The sequence below is a fragment of the Talpa occidentalis genome, unplaced genomic scaffold (genome assembly GCF_014898055.3).
Source record: "Talpa occidentalis isolate TD23 unplaced genomic scaffold, MPIMG_talOcc4v2.1 talOcc4.2, whole genome shotgun sequence".
Taxonomy (NCBI): Eukaryota; Metazoa; Chordata; class Mammalia; order Eulipotyphla; family Talpidae; genus Talpa; species Talpa occidentalis.
Genome location: NW_023602073.1, coordinates 117020982 through 117042186, shown reverse-complemented (window position 1 = coordinate 117042186; position 21205 = coordinate 117020982). Strand labels below are relative to the sequence as shown.

The 21205-nt window shown below is 39.1% G+C and overlaps 1 protein-coding gene across 1 annotated transcript in view; it reads left to right on the top strand.

The window, feature by feature from the left end:
- The first annotated feature begins 8615 nt into the window (after positions 1-8615).
- The window catches only part of GOPC (golgi associated PDZ and coiled-coil motif containing), a 39011-nt gene continuing 26421 nt past the window's right edge, over positions 8616-21205 (top strand). The window contains exon 1 of the mRNA XM_037520301.1: positions 8616-9133. Within this exon, the coding sequence (XP_037376198.1) occupies positions 8846-9133 (288 nt within the window). The 5' untranslated portion in view covers positions 8616-8845. The remainder of the gene's footprint in view (positions 9134-21205) is intronic.

Genomic DNA, 21205 nt, shown 5'->3' with positions numbered 1-21205 from the left:
AATGGAGAAAAAACCCTCTAGTTTCTTCAGAAGAATTTGTCTGTTGTGAAACCTGATAAAGAGGAAAAACTTCACTTGTCCTGGCTGTGCCTTTGTTGTGACCTTTGTCTTGCTAAGTTCATCCCTGCCGAGAAACTTCAAAGCATTTTAAGTGAAAGATTATATCAAGAACATCTCTCCCCGAAAGCCTGATACCTAAGCTTTCTCAAGCTGTTCTGATCAGAAGATGGCTCTAAAGAAACCTTTCAAATATTGAAAAGCCTCTCTGATCTCCTCTTCAACCTTACCATCTCTTTGCTACAATTTTCATTTTGAAACCAAGTTTCCTTGATCTATTGTAATTACCAATTCATTTCCAGAGAGAGGATTTTTGTGTTTTTCCCAAAAGACTTTTCTACTTCCCTTTTCTCATTGTGTCTCCTGTTTTCCTTTACTATCAGAGACAAGGAATGGTAAGATATTTCTTTTCTGTCAACATCCAGACGCTCAACTAACTTTATTATTTATGTCTCTTATCTAGTAATAAAATAATTTTAATTTTTAGAATTTTCAAATATCAAAGTAATGAACAATAAAAGACAATTTTGAAAAAATACAGAGAAAAAAAAATCACCTGTAGCCTTGTCCCCAAATCATATTTCCAGTTTCTTTTCTCTGCCTAGGCTTTTAAAAAGCAAAGAGGAATTGTCATTGTGCAGTGCCCCCACTCCCCAAGTACCATATTACTAAAAAGCAAATTCATATTTAGTTACCATAAGCCTAAATGCGAAACATACTGTTCTTTTCTCTAAAAAGGACTTAACACATTTTCTGATCATCATTACAGCAGATCCTTGAAATAAAGTCATTTTGTTCAACATTGTTTCATTACAACATCCATGAGGGAAAAAAAAAACCAATGGCCAGAAGCTCTGCCAGTGTGTAGTTTGCATGTTCTTCCCATGGTCCTGCGGATTTTCTCTAGGTACAGTGGCTTCCTCCCACATCCCCCAAATGTGCACATTATGTTCGTAAGTGTGTCTAAATCATCCCAGTCTGAGTGTGACTGTGAGTGCTGGTGCCTCCTGAGATGGAAAGGCGTTCTGTCCAATACAGTTTCCTGCTTTACTCTCTGAGCTGCTGGGTGGTCTGAGGCCACCTTATTCCAGGAATGAATACAAATTTTCGTCAAATATGAGAAGTATCTTGGGTCTTCATTTAGAAGTTTGATGATACTTTCGTAACCAGAGATATGTCAGGAGCTCGACTCTCGTTTACATTAATTAGCTTTGTTAAAATTGGTTTCACTATACATTGTTTTGCTTAAAGTCCCAAGAACCTATCTAGACATTAAATGAGGACTTGCTATATTTTACTTCTTTGGGTGAGGAGAAACCTAGTAAAAGTATGAAAACTGAATTTGGTTTGAATGAATTTGGTTTGAATTCTTTTTTTTTTTTTTTATAGAGGCATGTTTTATTTATTTATTTGTTTGTTTGTTTGTTTGTTTGTTTGTTTTGCTTATACATGCACTGGGTACAGTCAGAAGCACGGGAGGGTGAGAGAATTCACCAGAGCCAGAGCAGGGAGCAGAGCAGGCAGAAGGACCGAAGTACACTGCTGAGGGGAGCAGCGGGCGGCAGGAGAGGTCTGTGCGCCATGCGGGACCCTCCTCTGGTGGCCGGGGAGCAGCCGGGGATCGAACCGGCGTCGCAGAGGCCACGGGCAGCCTCACAACTCAGCGCTCAACCGCCGTGCCACCAGGGAGGCCCTTCTTTTTTTTTTTTTTTTTTTTTAAGATTTATTTATTTATACAAGAACTGGGGCACAGGCCAGATGTGCAGGAGGGTAAGAGGATTTACCAGAGACAGAGTGGGGAACAGAACAGGCAGACTGACTGAAATACACTGTTGAGGGGAGCAGCAGGAGAGACAGGAAAGGTCTGCTTGCCATGAGGGATTCTCGCCGGCAGGGATAGAATCCGCGCTGCAGAGGCTGCAGACAGCTTCACAGTGAGCCACCAGAGGAGGCCCTGAGTTTGAATTCTGTATGATTTGTTGATACTGGAGCCTGGGTCCTCCTTCACTTGCTTTCTTAACTCTACCCACCCCTATTCTTCCTGCCTCTCTCCCTTCTTTCCTCACTTCCTCTCTTCTTCATTCCTATAATTCAGTGGTTCTTCACTCCGTCAAGTTGGAAACATTTTTTAGTACAATAAAGTGATGACAGCTCACTGGCCTCAGAGGGCAATGGCCAAGGATACTACTCAACACTCTACAAGGCACAAGACAGACCCACAACAAAGAGTTATTCAGCCCAATATGCTAGTAGTGTCATTGCTAGAATACCCTGCATTAAACACAAATAGGTGCCTTTATGTCATGGATGTTGGCCTTCCTTGGTTCAAATATGAACAGTCCCCAACTTGTAGTGACAAATGTCCACTATAGAAGTCTTTTCACCCTACTCCCTCTGCTCACCAAAGCCACAAATGCGGAATGATTTTTGAGTAAGTTACAATCAACTGAGAACCACATAAATTCTATTCCGAACAACCACTGTGACATGGTTTTTGGTGTGATTGTTTTACTATACTTTTCGGACTTGTTTGTTTAGAAGACTAAAAATTGTAAGTACTTAAAGTATTTGTATACCTTGTAATATAAATGCCAAAAAAGGTAATTAATGTTGAAGGGTATTTGGAATGCAATTGCTTGGACTCTTTTTAGAAGCAATCTGTAAGAAACACAAGTGATACAGGCTGATGAGGGGGAGTCTGTGTTTGATCTGTGAAGTCTGGCAATCTGAAAAATAAACAGAGAGTTGACAGTGGATGAAAAAGGAAGAATCAATGATTAATAAACTGATACCATTGATAAATAGTGGTTGTAGATAAAACTGGATCAAACCTGGAGTTGTGGGAAAGGGTAAGTGAAGAATGTAGATCAGGTAACACTAAAAGGAGTGATAGTCAGTCTGAGAGTGCAAAGGAATTATAGTAGCAGGGATTATAAGTAGCAGGGATTATAAAAATTGCTTTTGTTATGTTTTGTTTTTAAGTTTGGGTAATATTGTACAAAATAGACTATCTCATAAATGTTTAGTAAGGGAGAGGTAAAATAATTTTAAAGCCTAAATTATACTGATTTTTAAATGAAATCAACCAGATCATGTTAAATTAACTTTTCTCTCAGGCTGGGAAAAATAGTCCTTGGATTTTAAAAAGTAACAGGTATTTCCTAACTCCTGAGGAAATATAAAAATATGTTTAGCTCTGCTGGTTAGTAGTTCTTTTTTTTTTTTTTTTTAAAGCTTTTTTTTTTTTAAGATTTATTTATTTATTTATACAAGCACTGGGTACAGTCAGAAGCACGGGAGGGTGAGAGAATTCACCAGAGCCAGAGTGGGGAACGGAACATGCAGACTGACAAAGCACACTGCTGAAAGGAGCAGTGGGAGTGGCAGGGGAGGTCTGCGTGCCATGTGGTACCCTCGCCGGAGGCCGGGGATTGAACCGGAGGCCGGGGATTGAACCGGAGGCCGGGGATTGAACCGGAGGCCGGGGATTGAACCGGCGCTGTAGAGGCTGCAGGCAGCTTCGAAACCCAGTGCTCAACCGCTGAGCCACCAGGGGAGGCCCTGGTTAGTAGTTCTTAAAGATGTCTTGAAAAGTGACAGTGTTCAGAATCTCCTAGGGTGACTACTGTAATATCTTAATTACTGAACTGATTCCACAGATATTTTCAGCATTAGGCCCTGTGTTAGATTCCTGGGATGCAAAGTTAAGCAAGATACAGTTATTGCTGCCAAGGAGTCAGGTATAAATAAGTACCATAGCAGGTATTTACAGAAAACTAAGCAAGCATGGAATACATAGCTCCAAAATTTTCATGTTGTAAGAATGAGAATAGTTATTTCATATGTATATATAAAATAAATGATGAGGATAATGAGGCTAATAAATCATTTGGAATGCACAAATTTACTTCTTCTAGGTTTATCTCAAATATTCAAATTGTTGGTAAGTGTAAATGATAAATAATACTTACGAATATGATAGTCTACAATTTCCCCCACAATGCTCAAGTAAAACGGTATGAATTTTTCTTGGCTTTATTCATCATACCACTAATGGAGATTAAAAGAAACAAGTGAAGCTTAGTACTGGTAGTTTCCTTTTCCAATCCAAGGTGGATCCTCAATGGACATTCACTACTGTGCTATTCCAATTAATGATGCTTTAATAAATGTTTGTACTATACAGTAACCTCACAACAATAACATGTTGCTACCAAATACATTTTTTAAATTTTCTGTTTTTATCTAGTTTCATTATTATTTAAAGTGGTAAATATTTTTAGTAAAAATTTACCTTATTTAGAGTGGTAAAAATCTGTAGGTATAGGTTCCTTAAACAAGACTGTCATGTATACAAGTTACATTACAAGTTTATAATCACATTAGCTTGATCCATGATGTAGTTATTGTAAGTTTCTTCCAATGAAATTTCAAATAGAAATGTAATGATTTTATTATCTCTAGGAAAGTAAATTGCACAAGTATTCAGATTACTTAAAATTACAAATTCCAGAGAGGGTAGATAAGGCAGTGACTGTAGGTGGAGCACACTGACAACAGATGGCAGCATTTGAACATCCATCTCTGCTTTTTAAGTTCCTGTAAGGACGCGACTTGCAGGAGTGCAAAATCCCAATCAAAGTCAGCAAAAGGATGATATCTACAAAGATGTACAAATAGGGCACCTAATCAGCATTTGAAGTAGAACCCAGGTGGCAAGTAGATAAGGATATGGCAGCTGCTGCATACTGTAGTGATGAGAAGAAACAATATGAGATAGCAATATTCTGAGACAGAGGGTGTGACTTGTTGGCATTATTAAGAGTTGTAAATAGAAATGGAGTTGGTTTCTACTGTCTTGAACACAGGTGAGTATTCACGAAGGATCAGATCATCGGAAAAAAAAAAACACTAAAAATGCATTTCAACCATACCCATACAATAGAGAAAGAAGTTGAATTTTTTTTTTTAAGAAATGAAATTTACTTCCAAGAGTAGTTCATATAAACTGAAGTATGATTAATGGAACATAAGTATTACAAAGATTTTTGGGGTAATAATTCTTATGTGGTAATCAATTGGCATATACGTGAGAGAAATTATTTAAAAAAAAAAACCTTTGGACTATTTTTCAATGTATTATATTGGTAACTTTTACAAAAAGAAATGGATTCCTTGATATTTTTTACTCCATTGTTAACAGCTAAAAATTTGGGGAGAAAGCCATCTAGATTGAAATCTCACCTCCCTCAATTTTTAGCTATTTTTCTTTACCAGTGCATTTAAGCTCTGGATGACTAATCTACAAAAAGGTGAAAATAACTACCTCAGAGGATTTTGTGGGGTGGTGGGTGGGGGGGTACTGATAGACGTAAACTGCACACTGGTTAACATAAAGTCTGTACACAAACAATTGAAAGCTATTGCTATCCTGATTGTATCTAAGTGCCCAGCTCCCAATTTCACTCCATTTTTATTGTGCTAACATTGGTTTACAACACTGTATGTGATTCATAGGCATAGATTCACACTTCCTCAGATGTATATCACCACACCACAGCCACCATCAAGTACCCTCAACCCCTCACCATAATCTTTGCTGCTCCCTCCCTTTTTTTGTATCTCCCTTTTCCTTCCACAGTCAGATTTTTAGCGTTTGTTAACAGTTTATTTTATCTAATTTTTTTTCTATATTTCATATGAGTAAAACCAGCTGGTATTTTTCTTTCTCCTTCTGACTTATTTCACTTAGTATTATCCTCTCCAGTCCATCCATGTTGTTGCAAATGGTAAGACCTCACCTTATAGTTGAATAGCATTCCATTGTATATTGTATACAACACATTTCTAATTCACTGTTCTGTCCTTGGATCCTTAGAAAGTTTCCACAACTTGATTGCTATAAATAGGGCTGCACATGAACAAAGGAGTGCATGTATCTCTTTGAATTAGTGTTTTTTGCATTCTTTGGGTACTTATGAGTGAGATTTCCAGATATATGGTAGAACTGTTATTAATATTTTGAAAAACCTCTATAGAGGGACTGGATCAGTCCCACTAGCAGTGTACAAGTCTTCTTTTCACTTTACATCCTTGCTAATACTTGTCTCTGGTCTTTTTTTTTTTTTTTTAAATGTAGATTTTCTAATTCTTTTTGTTTTTAAATATTTATTTATTTATTTATTTATTTATTTATTTATTTATAGAAGCACTGGGTACAGTCAGAAGCATGGGAGGGTGAGAGAATTCGCCAGAGCCAGAGCAGGGAGCAGAGCAGGCAGAAGGATCGAAGTACACTGCTGAGGGGAGCAGCGGGCGGCAGGAGAGGTCTGCAGGCCATGTGGGACCCTTCTCCTGTGGTCGGGGAGCAGCCGGGGATTTTGATACAGGCCATTCTCACTGGTGTGTTTTGTTTGTCTTTCCCTCTAGCTCTCAATTTTAAATTATTTACTTCAAGTTCCTGGGGATGCATTGCTAACTATATCATGTATAGAAAGTGGTTGGGAATTTGATAGGTGTAGAATAATGTTCTTGCAAATATTGCAGATAAAATAAAGTCAATTTGGGGCCTCCCTGGTGGTGCAAGGGGTTAAGACACAACCTATGAAGCTATCTGCAGCCACTGCAGCACGAGTTCCATCCCTGGCCAGGGAGCTACCCACATTGCGCAGCAGACCTCTCCTGACTCGCCTGCTGCTCCCCTTGGCAGTCTATTTCAGTCAATCTGTCTGTTCTGTTCCCAACTCTGTCTCCGGTGAATCCTCTCACCCTCCACACCTCTGGCCTGTACCCCAGTTCTTGTATGCATAAATAAATAAAAAAAATCTTTAAAAAAGGAGAAAAGAAAGTCAATTTGGAAGGAAATGAAGATGCAAATTTTAGTTTTATATTGTCTATTGTGTATGAAAACTTGTATGAAAGCACCTATTTAAGCTCAAAAGGCAAGGCTCTCATGGTTAGTTTTGCTAGGCTAAGTTGGCTAAAGTCAAAGAGCTTTATTAAAACTGATGCTAACCTGGGCCTCCCCGGTGGCGCAGCAGTTGAGTGCTGGGTTGCGAAGCTGCCCGCAGCCTCTGCAGCGCCGGTTCGATCCCAGGCCGCTGGGTGAGGGTCCCACATGGCCCGCAGAATTCTCCTGCCGCCCGCTGCTCCCCTCAGCAGTGTACTTCGTCAGTCTGCCTGCTCTGCTCTCCCCTCTGGCTCTGGTGAATTCTCTCACCCTCCCACACTTCTGACTGTACCCAGTGCTTGTATAAATAAATAAATAAATCTTTAAAAAAAAAAAAAAAAAAACTGATGCTAACCTGTCTGCCCTGCAGTACCCAGAGAGCAAACTAAAGCTGTGATTTCTCAATCTTCATTGGCATTGCTTTGGTGAAGGGCACACAATACAAATTTTGTATTGTGTGGCAATTAATTAGAAGAGTCTGTTCCATTAACTGAATGCATAAGAATCTGTGATATCCAGTAAATTAAGCCTCCAGGCAATGCAGGAGAGACTGTTCCTATCAGCCTAGTCTAATCAGACTGGTTTCTCGTCTTTCTACAGACTGGGCTACTCTTGAAAGGTGGCTGAGAGTGAATGTGCAGAATGGTAAAGAGGAGTTGCTAAACATTCCTAAAGGTATAGCAAAATTAAAGTTGTAGTTACAATGGTTAGACTCATTAGCCTATGAACTCTGCTCCAGTGGACATATTTCATTTTTTTATGTCACTGAATCCTCAAAAGGGCTCTGCAATCAATAGTTAGGGGTATTTGGATCTTTTGTTTTTCTAAGATGTCATGTATGAAAACACTACCAGTTTTTGATATAACCCGGCAAACACTTTTACTTTCAAAATGTATGACCTATAGTATAATAAGGAATACCAGTTGCCAAGCACCAAAACTAAGCATTTTACCTTATGATTGAGCCAAGTAAAATTTGAAAACTGGCTTCGAGATTAAATAAATAATACCACTAAATTGAGAAATGTGTCAGGGTGTAACACTTGAACCCAGGCCTGCCAGGTTCTTAATCACAAGGCAAAAGGTCTCGTGTCAACACAACAAAACCGAGTCAGTCGCTGCACTTCAACCTGCAGCTCTAGTCAGTTTCCACCCGTAATTTAGGGCCAGGTTGACGAAGATGAGCCAGCGTGGCCGTTCCCCCCACCCACCTCACCCTCACCAGGAACTAGAATGGAAGAGGGGAAAAGTGGCTACTGCGCATGCCCACACCACCCTGCTTTGCGCTCCCTTCTCCGTCCCTGGCTGCGACAGCAGCAACTTTTCCGGGCCACTTTAGAACGGCTCCCGCCCACTGTGAAGTCAAACGGGCGGAAGCCGTTCTCTCTGCAACGTGGACGCCTTTTTTTTGCGGCAGACTTTTCCAACTAGGAAGCCGACACCTTGCGTCCCGTTTCTCGGGGGTTCAAGTTGGAGTTTGCCAGTTGTCAATATGGCCGCTGACAGGACGGCCCCAAGCAGAGGCCTCTCATAGGTCGGGTCTCATCCTAGCCCCGCCCACCCCGTCCCTCCCGGCCGCGGCCGCCGTCTCCCGTGCGCAGGCGCAGCGGGGGCGGGCCGGGAGATGGGACGGCCCGAGTCTTCCGTGTGCCACGGCTGTCGCCTTAGCCTCGCGGCTCCTGCCACTCGGTGCCTGCAGTGCCGGCGTTACCCGCGCGGGCTGTAGGGAGAGCGCTGCCGGGGCGCGCGCGCGGGGGTCCCCGCAGTCCCAGCAGTTCCTCTCGCGCCGGGTGGGGCGGCGGGGTTCAGCAGCAGTCGGGAGAGGCCCTAGACGGCGCCATGTCGGCGGGCGGTCAGTGCCCGGCAGGAGCCGGAGGGGGCCCCGGGGGTGCCTCCTGCGCCGTGGGGGTCTCCCCTGGCGGAGTATCCATGTTCCGGTGGCTGGAGGTGCTGGAGAAGGAGTTCGACAAGGCCTTCGTAGATGTGGATCTGCTCCTGGGCGAGATCGATCCGGATCAGGCGGACATCACTTACGAGGGGCGACAAAAGATGACCAGCTTGAGCTCCTGCTTTGCACAGCTTTGCCACAAAGCTCAGACTGTGTCCCAAATCAACCACAAGCTAGAGGTGAGCTGTGTATGTTGAAGGGGGTGGCTTTCAACCCCAGGCAGCTCCGATGGCATGAGATCCCTTGGAACGCATCAGTGAAACGACCCTAGAAAACTGCTCTTTGGGGAGCCTGGGCTCCAGATGTGCCTGGGGAACACTTGTGCATGTGGGTGAAGGAAAGGAGTGAGATGAGGCTGGAGTGGAAACGAGTGTAAATTGACGAGTAGGTCTCCGGGGTCCTGTCATACATCTTCCTTGTATGTTTATGAGGAGGAAAGAAAAATTAGTTACACCAGCCTATAGGAGCATATTACATTAACAGACCCAGGACTTAGGCGCAAAAATTCTGTCATAAGACAAATTTAATCCACCTATTAACATTTTGTAGGTAACTGGATAGACTAGTTCGTATATGCCAGACAGATACAATCATTATTTTTAATTATTAAACATCAGTGTCTGTCGTTGCACACATACTATTCCCCTGCATGCATGATTTAGAGGAATTTGATCAACGCTCTTAGGAAAATTTAGTGGGATAAACACATAGTATCTGTGTCTGTCTCGGTTTACAGTTGGTCTTTATATTACAGGGCTCCCAACAATTATGCAAATGACTTCTAACTTAGCTTGTTTGTACTTCACTGCGTTTCCCGAAGTTAGGGTTTATTTTTGAGAATTGTGTAAAGAATGTCATTTGCACCCAAGTCTCTAATCTTGAGTGCAGGTATCAATGGGGTAGTGGTGTTTCTTCAAAAAAACAAGTCTACATTGTGCAGAAAATTAAATGATTGCATTATTATAGTATTTAGAAAAGACAGATTAACACTGTTGCAAAAAGAGCATTTTCTAACTAGATAAATAAGAAAATGAAGTTTTCATTTAAAAGTAGATAAAAATAGTACAGTGATATGCAAAGCTTTTAAATGTTAGCAGTCCTAAGAAATCATCATTGCTCATCAGTTGTAATAATTTAAAGTATCCATTGACTCCATATCAGAATGAATGTCAAATATTTATCTTTCCTAGCTTAGTGATTACTATCTTTCTATTTCCTGTCAGCCACGAAAAAGGTGGCTAGACTTAATTAGCATAAATTTGCATGCTCGAGTTGAGTAACTTCGCTGATTGTTAATTTCTTGCTCTTTTTTTGAAAAATTTGAAATAGAATGCTGATATGAAGGTAATTGTATATTATTCTAGGTGTATGAAAACAGCTCTTGATTTTTTTAATTAGTGGTAATTTCTAGAAGGTAGGTTTTTTTTTTTTCCAGGTAGTGAAATTGCAGTTGATGGTTTTTAGAAAAAGTGCTCTAGTTTTGAAGAACTGAGTAAGGGTAGCTTTTGCCAAAAGGAACTTTGTATCATTTACAACTGGAAGTATCTATTGAGGATAAACAGCCTTTGAAAAATAATATGTAATTCATTTTTTAAGTGACTTGAACTTTAAACAGTAATTTTGATGTGAGATATAAATTCTAATTTTGGAGAAAGGATCATTCTGTGAGTAGGAGGTGCTCAATTTTTTTCCACCTTTAAATATTTTAGAAGAGTATTAAGAGCTATAATAAATTATACATGTCTTTTTTTTTCCTGGAAATTATGATTACCTGGTCTTGACTCCATGTCCTGACTTAGGAGGTGTTATTTCTCAAAATAAGAATGGTTGACATAGTACATCACAAACATGCTTGAAGTCCTTGATTTAAAGATAAAAAATGTGGAGGGAAGAGACTGTCTTTAGTTTTTTGGTTTGTGTGTTTTTTTAGTTACAGTTGAATTATCTGCCTGTGGGGTTAATCCTTCCATATTTGGTAGTTTCTGCAGTTTTCATGTTATGTATTGCTGAGGAGAGAAGGTCATTGTCAGTGCCTTTCAAAACAGATCTACTGTTGTGTAGAGTTTAAAAAGCTGTTCCACATACAGTTATCTTTCTTCTGAGATTTTGAAATATTAGAAAAGAGTTCCATTCCTTGTTGCCCTATTTTAGGTTTTCCTAAGTAGATTGACTACGTTCTCTTGTTTTAAGGATATGGACATTTAGACATATTTGAGGTCATTTATGGTCTGATGTAACAAAGGTGTGTGAAGTTCAGTGGTTTTAGAGATCAATACCCTAAACCATATTACCATAAAAATATTTTTTATTGTCAAGACATAGGTACTTCCATTATGGGTAATCTATAATATATTCACATTGGTCTTGAATATCCTTCCAAATTGCCCCTTCCACCTAGTCAATTGTTTTTAGATAACGCCATGTTTAATATAAATGTAGTAGTTAGGAAGACAGTTTTACTGCAAAGAAAAATCATAGCTTACATCATAAAATTAAGTAGAAATGACATCCTTGTGACTACTTCTATATATGTTATATTTAGAAAGAGGGATATCTAGAAGGGGAAACGGAAGGCAGAGAATATAAGAATTCTTGGAGATAATGCTGTTTCAGATTACTCATATCTCTCTTACACTTTCCATTTGCTTGAGAATTCCAGCTATGGTGAGCCACTTGGTGACTGCTATGCTGGAGTTACAGATACTATTTGGGATAGTTAAAGTAGTTATTGTAATAGTAGGAGTAGGAGTAGGTGTGTTGGAGTAGAATAAAAATTAAGACTACTTTAGAAAAACTCACCTCTTATCAGAAATACAGTTATCTGCCACTTCAACCTTTGAAAAGAATAGCAGAACATTACACATTTTATAGCCTTCTTTCCCTCAGCATTTCACTCAGCAAGATCTCTGAATCACTTTTTTTTAAAGATTTATTTATTTATGCATACAATAACTGGGGTATAGCCAGAGGTGTGGGGAGTGAGAGGATTCACCAGAGACAGAGTGGGGAACAGAACGTGCAGATTGACTGAAATACACTGCTGAGGGGAGCAGTGGGCAAGTCTGCTGCGCCATGTGGGTTACCTCCCTGACCAGGGATCAAACTTTTGCTGCAGTGGCTGTGGATTGCTTCATAGTGCTGTGTCTTAACCCCTTGTGCCACCAGGGGAGCCCCACTCTCTCTCCCTCTTTTTTTTTTAAGATTTGATTATTTTTGGGCCTCCCCGGTGGCGCAGCGGTTGAGCGCTGGGTTGCGAAGCTGCCCGCAGCCTCTGCAGTACCAGTTAGATCCCCGGCTGCTCCCTGGCCACTGGAGGAGGGTCCCACATGGTGCGCAGACCTCTCCTGCCGCCCTCTGCTCCCCGCTCTGGCTCTGGTGAATTCTCTCACCCTCCTGCGCTTCTGACTGTACCCAGTGCTTGTATAAATAAATAAATAAATAAGTCTTAGGGGGGAAAAAGATTTATTTATTTTTATAGAAGAACTGGGGTACAGGCCAGAGGTGTGGGAGGGTGAGAGGATTCACCAGAGACACAGTGGGGATCAGAACAGAAAGATGACCGAAATACACTGCTGAGGGGAGCAGCGGGCATAACAGCAGAGGTCTGCCATGCCATGTGGGAATCTCCCTGGCCGGCTGGGAATCAAACCCACACTGCAGAGGCTGCAGACAGCTTCCCAGCGCTGCGCTCAACCTGCTGCGCCGCCGGGGAGGCCCTCCATGCTCTCTTTTTAAAGTGATGTATTTGCAATGGTCAGTCGACAAACTTTTTAACTTTTGTCTAGAGCCATGTTCATAATGAACTGATAATTTACTCTCCTTGTATTGCTATAAAACTATTCTGTTCTTAAATCATCAGTGAGTCCATTTTGCATCATTGAACTGGAAGTTTAATATTGATCTACTATATATTTATTGAGCACAAAGTACGTGCCAGTGGGATATGATGGTAAAGAAACAGAAATAATCGTCACTGTTAATGGAGTGTGGATTCTATTGGCGTAATTTGTTAGGGGAATAATCACAATAATGTAAAATTACAACTTTGATGAGTGTTATGAAAGGCAGATAGAGTTTTAAAGGCCTTTCTGAGAGAAAAGTAAGTTGAGGCTTCCTTGAGGAAGTGGCCATTGAGTTTAGGTAGAAGAATTGAGACATGAAGATGAGAAGGAATTAATTAGGCTAAGAGAAATAGAAATATCATTCAGCATACCAGTAGGGAACAGGAAGTGGAAAACACTTGTAATGAGCAAGTGCATAATTCATGTGAGATGAAGTTGGATTGTGTTATGAGAGCAGAGGACAAAAGAAATGAGATGTAAAATAAGTTTGAGTAGGTTGGTAGGGTCCATATCTACATGATTTTATAGACTACAAAATAAATAGATGTGGGGGACATTATCCTAACAATGGCAAGTATTTTAAACTAGATAGTTAGTAACCTCAGATAGAATAACTCATTCTGGCTAAACAGGGAGTTTGTACGTGTGCATGTACATATGTATGTATGTATTTTTTTAATATATTTATTTTTTAAAGATTTATTTATTATTTATTTATACAAGCACTGGGTACAGTCAGAAGCGCAGGAGGGTGAGAGAATTCACCAGAGCCAGAGCGGGGAGCAGAGCAGGCAGAAGGACCGAGGTACACTGCTGAGGGGAGCAGCGGGCGGCAGGAGAGGTCTGCGCGCCATGTGGGACCCTCCTCCGGTGGCCGGGGAGCAGCCGGGGATCGAGCCGGCACTGCAGAAGCTGCTGGCAGCTTCGCAACCCAGCGCTCAACTGCTGCGCCACCGGGGATGCCCTGTATGTATGTTTTTATGTGTATATGTATGTAGAGAATTTGTGTGAATGACAGGAATGAATGCAGTAAATCATTTAGGGAACTCTTATCGTGATTCATGTGAAATGAAGATAATGTAGACTAGGATAATGGAGATGGAAGAAATTGTTTAGAACAAGAAAAACATGAAACAAAAATCAACAAGATCTAGCTGTGGGTTGCAGGGGAGGGATAAGGGAATTCAGGATGTCTCCAAGATGGCATTCTTGTGCAGCTGACTGGATAGATTGATGGATGTAAGGTATTATTAGAAATAACTATATTGCTAACCTTGGTCATGTATTATTCTGGCTCTGTCTTAAATCTTTTCCATATACAGATGGTTCACATTTATGATGGTGAGAAAACAGTGTATATTCAGTAGGAATGGGGCTTTTATCAGTATGAGATATGATGCTGTCTTGTGAGGCTGGGCAGTGGCAGCAAGCTGCAGCTCCCAGTCAGCCACTAGATGAAGCAAGCAAAAGTAGATATAGTGGTCTGTGTTGCCAGTGTTTTTTGAATACATTAAATGCATTTTTTACTTAATAATATTTTCAACTTAAATGATAAATTTATTGGAATGTAACTCATTTTAAATTGAGGGAAAGCAGTATTGATTTATCTGATTCTCACAACAGTTCTGTGAGGCAGGTTTGCTGTTGTTATTCCCCTTTTACAGGGATTAGGTAAGGGACCAGGGACTGCAGAACTAGAGTAACAGAACTAGAGTAACTAGATGCACAAGAGTGACATCTTGGAGGCAGTCTGAATTCTCTCATCCCTCCATTGCAATCCACAGCTATATTTTGTTGATTTTTGCTTCAGGGTTCCCTTTTTCTAAGCAATTTCTTCCATCTCCGTTATCCTAGTCCACACTTAGGTCTGGTGGGGAAGGAGGTGGTAGAGAGAAACATAACCAGAAAAAATTAGTGTGACTGGGTGATAGCTGAAAAGGGGGAGTGTCAGATTTAAGGGATTTTTTTTTCCTCTTTTCAAATCAAAAAATAAACTTGAACATGTTTATAAGCCAATGAAAAGCATCTACTTGATGGGAAAGCTGAATAGTAGAGAAAGAGAGGGATAAGGATTCTGAATGAAGATAAAATGGAAAATAGATGCAGAAAGAATGACTATATTGAAAAGGACAGCTTTTATAATTAGAGGGGAAGGAGAGATGAGAGCAGAATGTGAGGGATTGAGGGAATTTTTGTGTCGTGACTTCTTCTCTGTAAAGCAGGAACTCGGGGCAACCACTGAAAGTAAGTGAGAGTAAGAGCTTGGAGTGAGTGAAAAAGATTTGAAATAGTTACGGAAGAATGGAGAGCCACTTGGCCAAGGAAATAGGACTGCCAAGTAATGTCGAGCACTTATTTGAAACTAGTTATCATAAATTCATAGCACAACCAGTCAGCCCTGCTGTGTGACTTTCCCCAGCAGTGTGTACTTGTTTAGTAATCGGCACGGTAATGAGAGTGCATTCAGTGCTGTAACAAGGAGTTTGCTACATAGACATGTGATATTGAAATGAAGTTGGCAATGAGGTAAAGAAAAGGAGGTAAATAGACTAGTGAAAAACAGAACCTGGCTTTTACGTAGATGCAGAGGATGAAGGAGAGGAAGGGTTAGGGGTGACATCATGTTTCTGTTTGGGAAATGTATTGGTTGATACCTGTGGTGGGTAAATAGTGTCCTCTCAAAATTCTTGTCTAACCCACTCACTCCCTCAGAGGATGACTTTATTTGGAAATACCCTAATTAATGTAAGGTAGAGATAAGATCATAGTGGACTACAGTGTACTCTATTCCAGGGAGGTACCCTAAATAAGAGACACTCAGATGACACAAAGAGATGCAGAGAAAGTTACATGAAAATGAAGCAGAGATTGGGCCAATATGGCAATAAGCAAGAAATACAACCACCAAAAACCAGAGGCGTGGGGCAATGTCTTTCTTAGGGTCACCAAAAGGAACTAATCCTGCCAACACCTGATTTCAGATTCCTGGAATCCTGAACTCTGTGAGAGAGAGTATGTTTCTGTTCTTTTAAGTCACCAAGTTTGTGAAAATTTATGACAGCTTTAGGAGTCTTGTACAATTCACTGAAGGAAATCACAACAAGCAGGTTTGGTAGGAAAGGTGAGTTGAGTTTAGAAGATTATACAGAGTTCATGTCCTTATCCTTTCTTGCAAATTCCTAACTTAACTTTCCACTTGCTTCTTACCTACTCCAAGCCATCCTTTTGTTCCCCAAACAATTCTAAAATGATTCATTTTTTTGGTTTATCTCTAAAAAGGTAACTTTGACTCTGTCCCTCTTTTTATACTTATTAAATAATATCAAAATGTAGTATGGTGATTAGTGCCCAGTCTGTCTATGGTTATCTTGCTCATCCCTTCTTAGTTGCTTTTGCCTCAGTAAAACTAGTGCTGTTAAAAACATTGTAGAGCATCTAGTTTTTTTGTTTGATGGTTTTATGTTCTTCCGATAGATGCCCAAGAGGGGAATTGCTGGGTCATACAGTATTTACATTTTAGTTTTTTAAGGTACATCCAGATCACGTTCTATAATAGCTGTACCAGTTTACATCTGCCCCAACAGTACAATAGGGTTCCTTTTTTCACAAATCCTTTCCAGCATTTGTTGGGGGTCTTTTTAATGTGTGCCATTTTCACAGGCATGAGATGATATCTCATTGTGGTTTTAATAACCTCTTTTATTGGAAACAATGATGAATATTATTTCCATGTCTCTGTTGGCTTTTTGGATGTCCTTTTTTGTCTGTTTAGATCTGCTGCCCATTGATAGTTGGGTTGTTTTTCTATTGTTGAGTTCTGTACTTTTTAAACATAATTTGGAACCAACCCCTTGTCAGTTATGTCATGTGTAAATACTTTCTCCCATTTGGCAGGATGTCCTTTTAATCTGCTTATTTTCTTTAACTGTGTAAAAACTTTTTAATTTGAGGTAATCCTAATTGTTTATTTTTGCTTTTATTTTCCTTGCCATAGGGTTTGAGTATCCAAAGACGTCTTTATCATTAATGTCATGAAATATGCCACCAATATTTTCTTCTGTATGTTTTATTGTTGCAGATTATAGATCTAGATTTTTAATCCATTTGCAATTCGTTTTTGTGCATGCAGTTAAAGTGATCCAACTTCATTTATTTTACATTTTTTACTACCTTCCAGTATTCCCAGTACCATTTAGTAAGGAGACTTCTCTGTTGTATGGTTGTGTTACTTTATCACAAGTTAAGAATTAATATGTACATGGATTTATTTCTGGACTTTATCTGTCCCACTGATCCATGGGTATATTTTTATGCCAATACCATATTGATTTTAGTACTGTTCCTTCATAGCATAAAGCCAGATAATTTTTTGTTCGATTTCTTAAAGGATATTTATTATTGGTATTTTCGTGGGGGTTGTATTAAATTTATATGCTGCTTTAGGTAGGATAGTAGTCTTGAATATATTGATTCGCCTCATCCATGGGCATGGGGTGTCTTTCCATCTCCTTATGTCATGAATTCCTTTAATGTCATCTTGTAGTTCTCATTGTATAGATTCTTCATTTCTTTGGTTAATTCAAGGTATTTGATTCCTTTTGAAATCATTGTGAATGGAATTACTTTCTTAATTTTGCTTTCTCTCATATCAAAGGGATATAAATTGTGAGCTAATACTTCACAATAGTTCATTTTAGTGAAAATTAAAAACTGACTGAAAATAGCTTTATACATTATATAAGAATATTTAGTGTGGATTTAGTATACTTGTGACCTTTGTAGGGTAGTTTGATTCTCTTCATCCCACCTCTAGTTTGATCATAGAACAACTGAGTTCTTAACATTAAAATGGAAATGGAAAATATTTTATATTGTTTGCAACTTCCTTTTGAGGTTTACAGCAAAGTGCTTTCAAAAATAATCATAGATTTATCTACTTGTCTCCATTTCAAATCCCCCAACCTTAGTTAATTCATTTCTCTCATACCGAGCTTCCTTTATGAAAGCATAAGTTCATTCATGTTGTTCTGCTTTAAATTGTTTAATTGCACTTTGATAAATTTCAAACTCCTTATTATGAATGACAACCTCTGTATAATCTGAACTCTGGTTGTCTTTCCGGTACCATATAGTGCTACTCTTTCCTATTATTCTATATGATCCAACCACATGGGAGTCCCTTCAGAAATTCTAATGTAAAGTTCTCAAACCTTTTGGTCTCAGGACTCCTTTGTACTCTACAAGTGGTGAGATTCTTGAAGACATTTTGTCATTTTTTTTTTTTAATTTAGGCAACATTGGTTTATAATGCTGTATATGATTTAGAGGTGTAGGATCACCCCCTTCAGGTGTGTTACCATCACATCCAGCACCAAGGTACTCATAGTCCTCACCGTAGTCCATTCTATCCCCTTCCTATTCTACTCTCCCCATCCCCTCTGGTAGCCTCAATTCTACAGTTAGATTTCTAGGGTTTGTTACTGGTTTCATTTTATCTGATCCTTGGTTTTGTTTCTGTATTCCACATACATGTGACACCATCTGGTATTTATCTTTAACATTACTTAATTTTGCTTAATATAATCTCTAGCTCCGTTCATGTTATTACAAATGACAAGATTTTTTTAATAGTTTAATATTTATATATTCCATTGTATAGATAAACCTCATCTTCCTAATTCACTTGTTTCCTTAACTTAGCTATTGTAAATAGTGTTGCACTGTACGTAGGAGTGCGTGCATCCCTTTGGATTAGTGTTTTGTATTCTTTGGGTAGATATCTAGGAGTGGAATTGCTGGATTGTATGATAGATCTATTTTTTATATTTTGAGAAATATCCATACTGTTTTCCATAGGGGTTGGACCAGTCTACATTCCCACCAGCAGGGTGTAGGAAGATTCCTTTTTCTCCATATCCTCACCTACATGTGTTGCTTCTAGTCTTTTTGATATGGCCCGTTCTCACTTTTTTTTCCCCCTGTGGATTGTATCTACTTGTGTATTCTACTGTGCATCAGAAATTAAAGTTGAGAAAACTTAATATACTTTTATATCAATTGTAAATAGTAACAATAAGCCCATTACATATTAATATAAATATCATTTTAAATGAAATATAACTCCAAACAATTTCATTAGAAGAGTAGCATTGCTTTACATTTCTTCAAAGTTTAACGTTTAAAGGAAGACAGCTGGATTCTCACATCTGCTTCTGCATTCAGCCAGTTGTGATATATTGCTTTGGTTGTATTATAAGAAATAAATTTAACCTGACAGGTTTATAGTTGGATAAGGGAAAAATATTTTAGTTGCTTTTCAGATAATTGTGGACTTCTTCTTTTATAGTAAAAGTTTCTTAAAGGTTAGTTTCAATGTGGAGTCTGAAAATCAGTGAACTTTTCTTTGGAAACATTGGTCTGTGTCATCTTTGGATGTGAGTCATGATTTTAATATCATCCATTGGTAATTTTGAAAATACTGGTTTGCTGAATTATGTAAATCTTCCAAATCTTGGCACATCTCAAAATACATTAAGTAAGCATATTTATTAATATTGCCAGTCTTATCAGAAAATCTTTGAAGTGTTGGGAAGCTGCCTAGCACATGGTAATGGATTTGAGTGCTCCAAAATTTTAGTTTTCACTTGATAGCACAAATTTTTATCATTGGTAACAAAAGCTATCAGGTTTTTTTCCCCTTGAAATAACAAATTCTATTTATTCTAAATATGTCTACCAAATATATTAATCCAAATAGCCATAATTTGTTCTTTCAGATAATAATGTTCTACAAAATTTCTGCATTGCAACTTATACAATTCAAGCAATTGTGTAAGTGCTTTTCCTTGAGGCAGCATAGCTTGATATGCAGCAGAAATACTTCGCACATACTTCCTATTTCATCACACAATATTAAAAACACATGTACTCAAGAGTTGAGCTTTTAAAACTCAGGCTTTAAGTGAATTTTAACTGCTTCATCAGGATGTTCTGAAATGAACTTTTTTAAACTGCAAGTGCAGTTGGTGAAGTAAAGAAGTTGGTGTCACTGCATCGACTTGTAGCAGTTTGCTCATCATTACTTCCGCACTTTCAGTACTAATGTGAACATAGTGAAAAAGGCAAATAATGTTTAATTACTATGAAAATGCTTTTGACCTTGTGGATCCCCTAAAAGACCCCACAGACCTTTGAGAATGGCTGCTCTGATAATAACTGAAACATTTCCCAAAAGGATAGCCATACATTTCCATTACACTACTTCTCTTCTTTGAGTTTCTTTCTTAATATGTAGTTTACTGTTTTGTAAAGTAACCTTTCTGTAATTCAGTTTCCTTTTTCTACAAAATGTTTGTCTTCAGAGGATTATTGTAAGGATTAAGATAATTGAAATACAGGGCCTTCCCGGTGGCACAGCGGTTGAGCGCTGGGTTGCGAAGCTGCCTGCAGCCTCTGCAGCGCCGGTTCGATCCCCGGCTGCTTCCCGGCCACCGGAGGAGGGTCCCACATGGCGTGCAGACCTCTCCTGCCGCCCGCTGCTCCCCTCAGCAGTGCACTTCAGTCCTTCTGCCTGCTCTGCCCCTCGCTCTGGCTCTGGTGAATTCTCTCACCCTCCCGCGCTTCTGACTGTACCCAGTGCTTGTATAAATAAATAAATCTTTAAAAAAAAACAAAAAACATTTAAAAAAAAAAAAGATAATTGAAATACAAATATGTTAAAAACAGTGACTGGCACAGAGTGAATGCTATTATATGTCTTTTTTTTTTGTAAGCTGCCTCCTGTAGCAGGTCATTTTTAAGTTTTGCATAGCAGGATCCACATTTGTTTTTTCTACCTGTGCTTGCCATATAGTTGTGTTTAATAAATACTTAATAAGTAGTAATGATATGGGGGATGAAAAATAAAAATGTTTACTTGTCTTAACCTGCAGAACAGCTTGAGGAGAAATAATGAAGTTTGGTTGTAAAGCTTGACAGAGGAAATTGGGGTGAGTAGATGGAGTTTTCTCATAGAACCATAGTAAACCAAGTGCAGAGTTTCAGGAGCTGGATTGTAATAAAAAGGAATATTTCCTATCTTAAGGGAGAGTAGAGGTTTTCATATTTAACCTACAGATAATTTCCTGCATGGTCACAGTGTTTGTTTTAGAAAAGAACTCATAAACTTTCTGTAATCTTAGATTGTTGGAGCAATGCTAACCACCTCAGGCACAGGGAGAAAAGAAAAAATAAAGTAAGATTTCTTATAAAAGCAGTGGTTGAATTAAGCGATCTCAAACTTTGTTCAGCTATTTTGAAGGGGTAGAAGAAAAGAAAGAATGGATTAAACAGTTTTCTTTAGATATATTATACCTTTAACTTGTGCCCCGTTACTTTGTATAAGAATTTCTGTAATGGGGCACCTCTGGT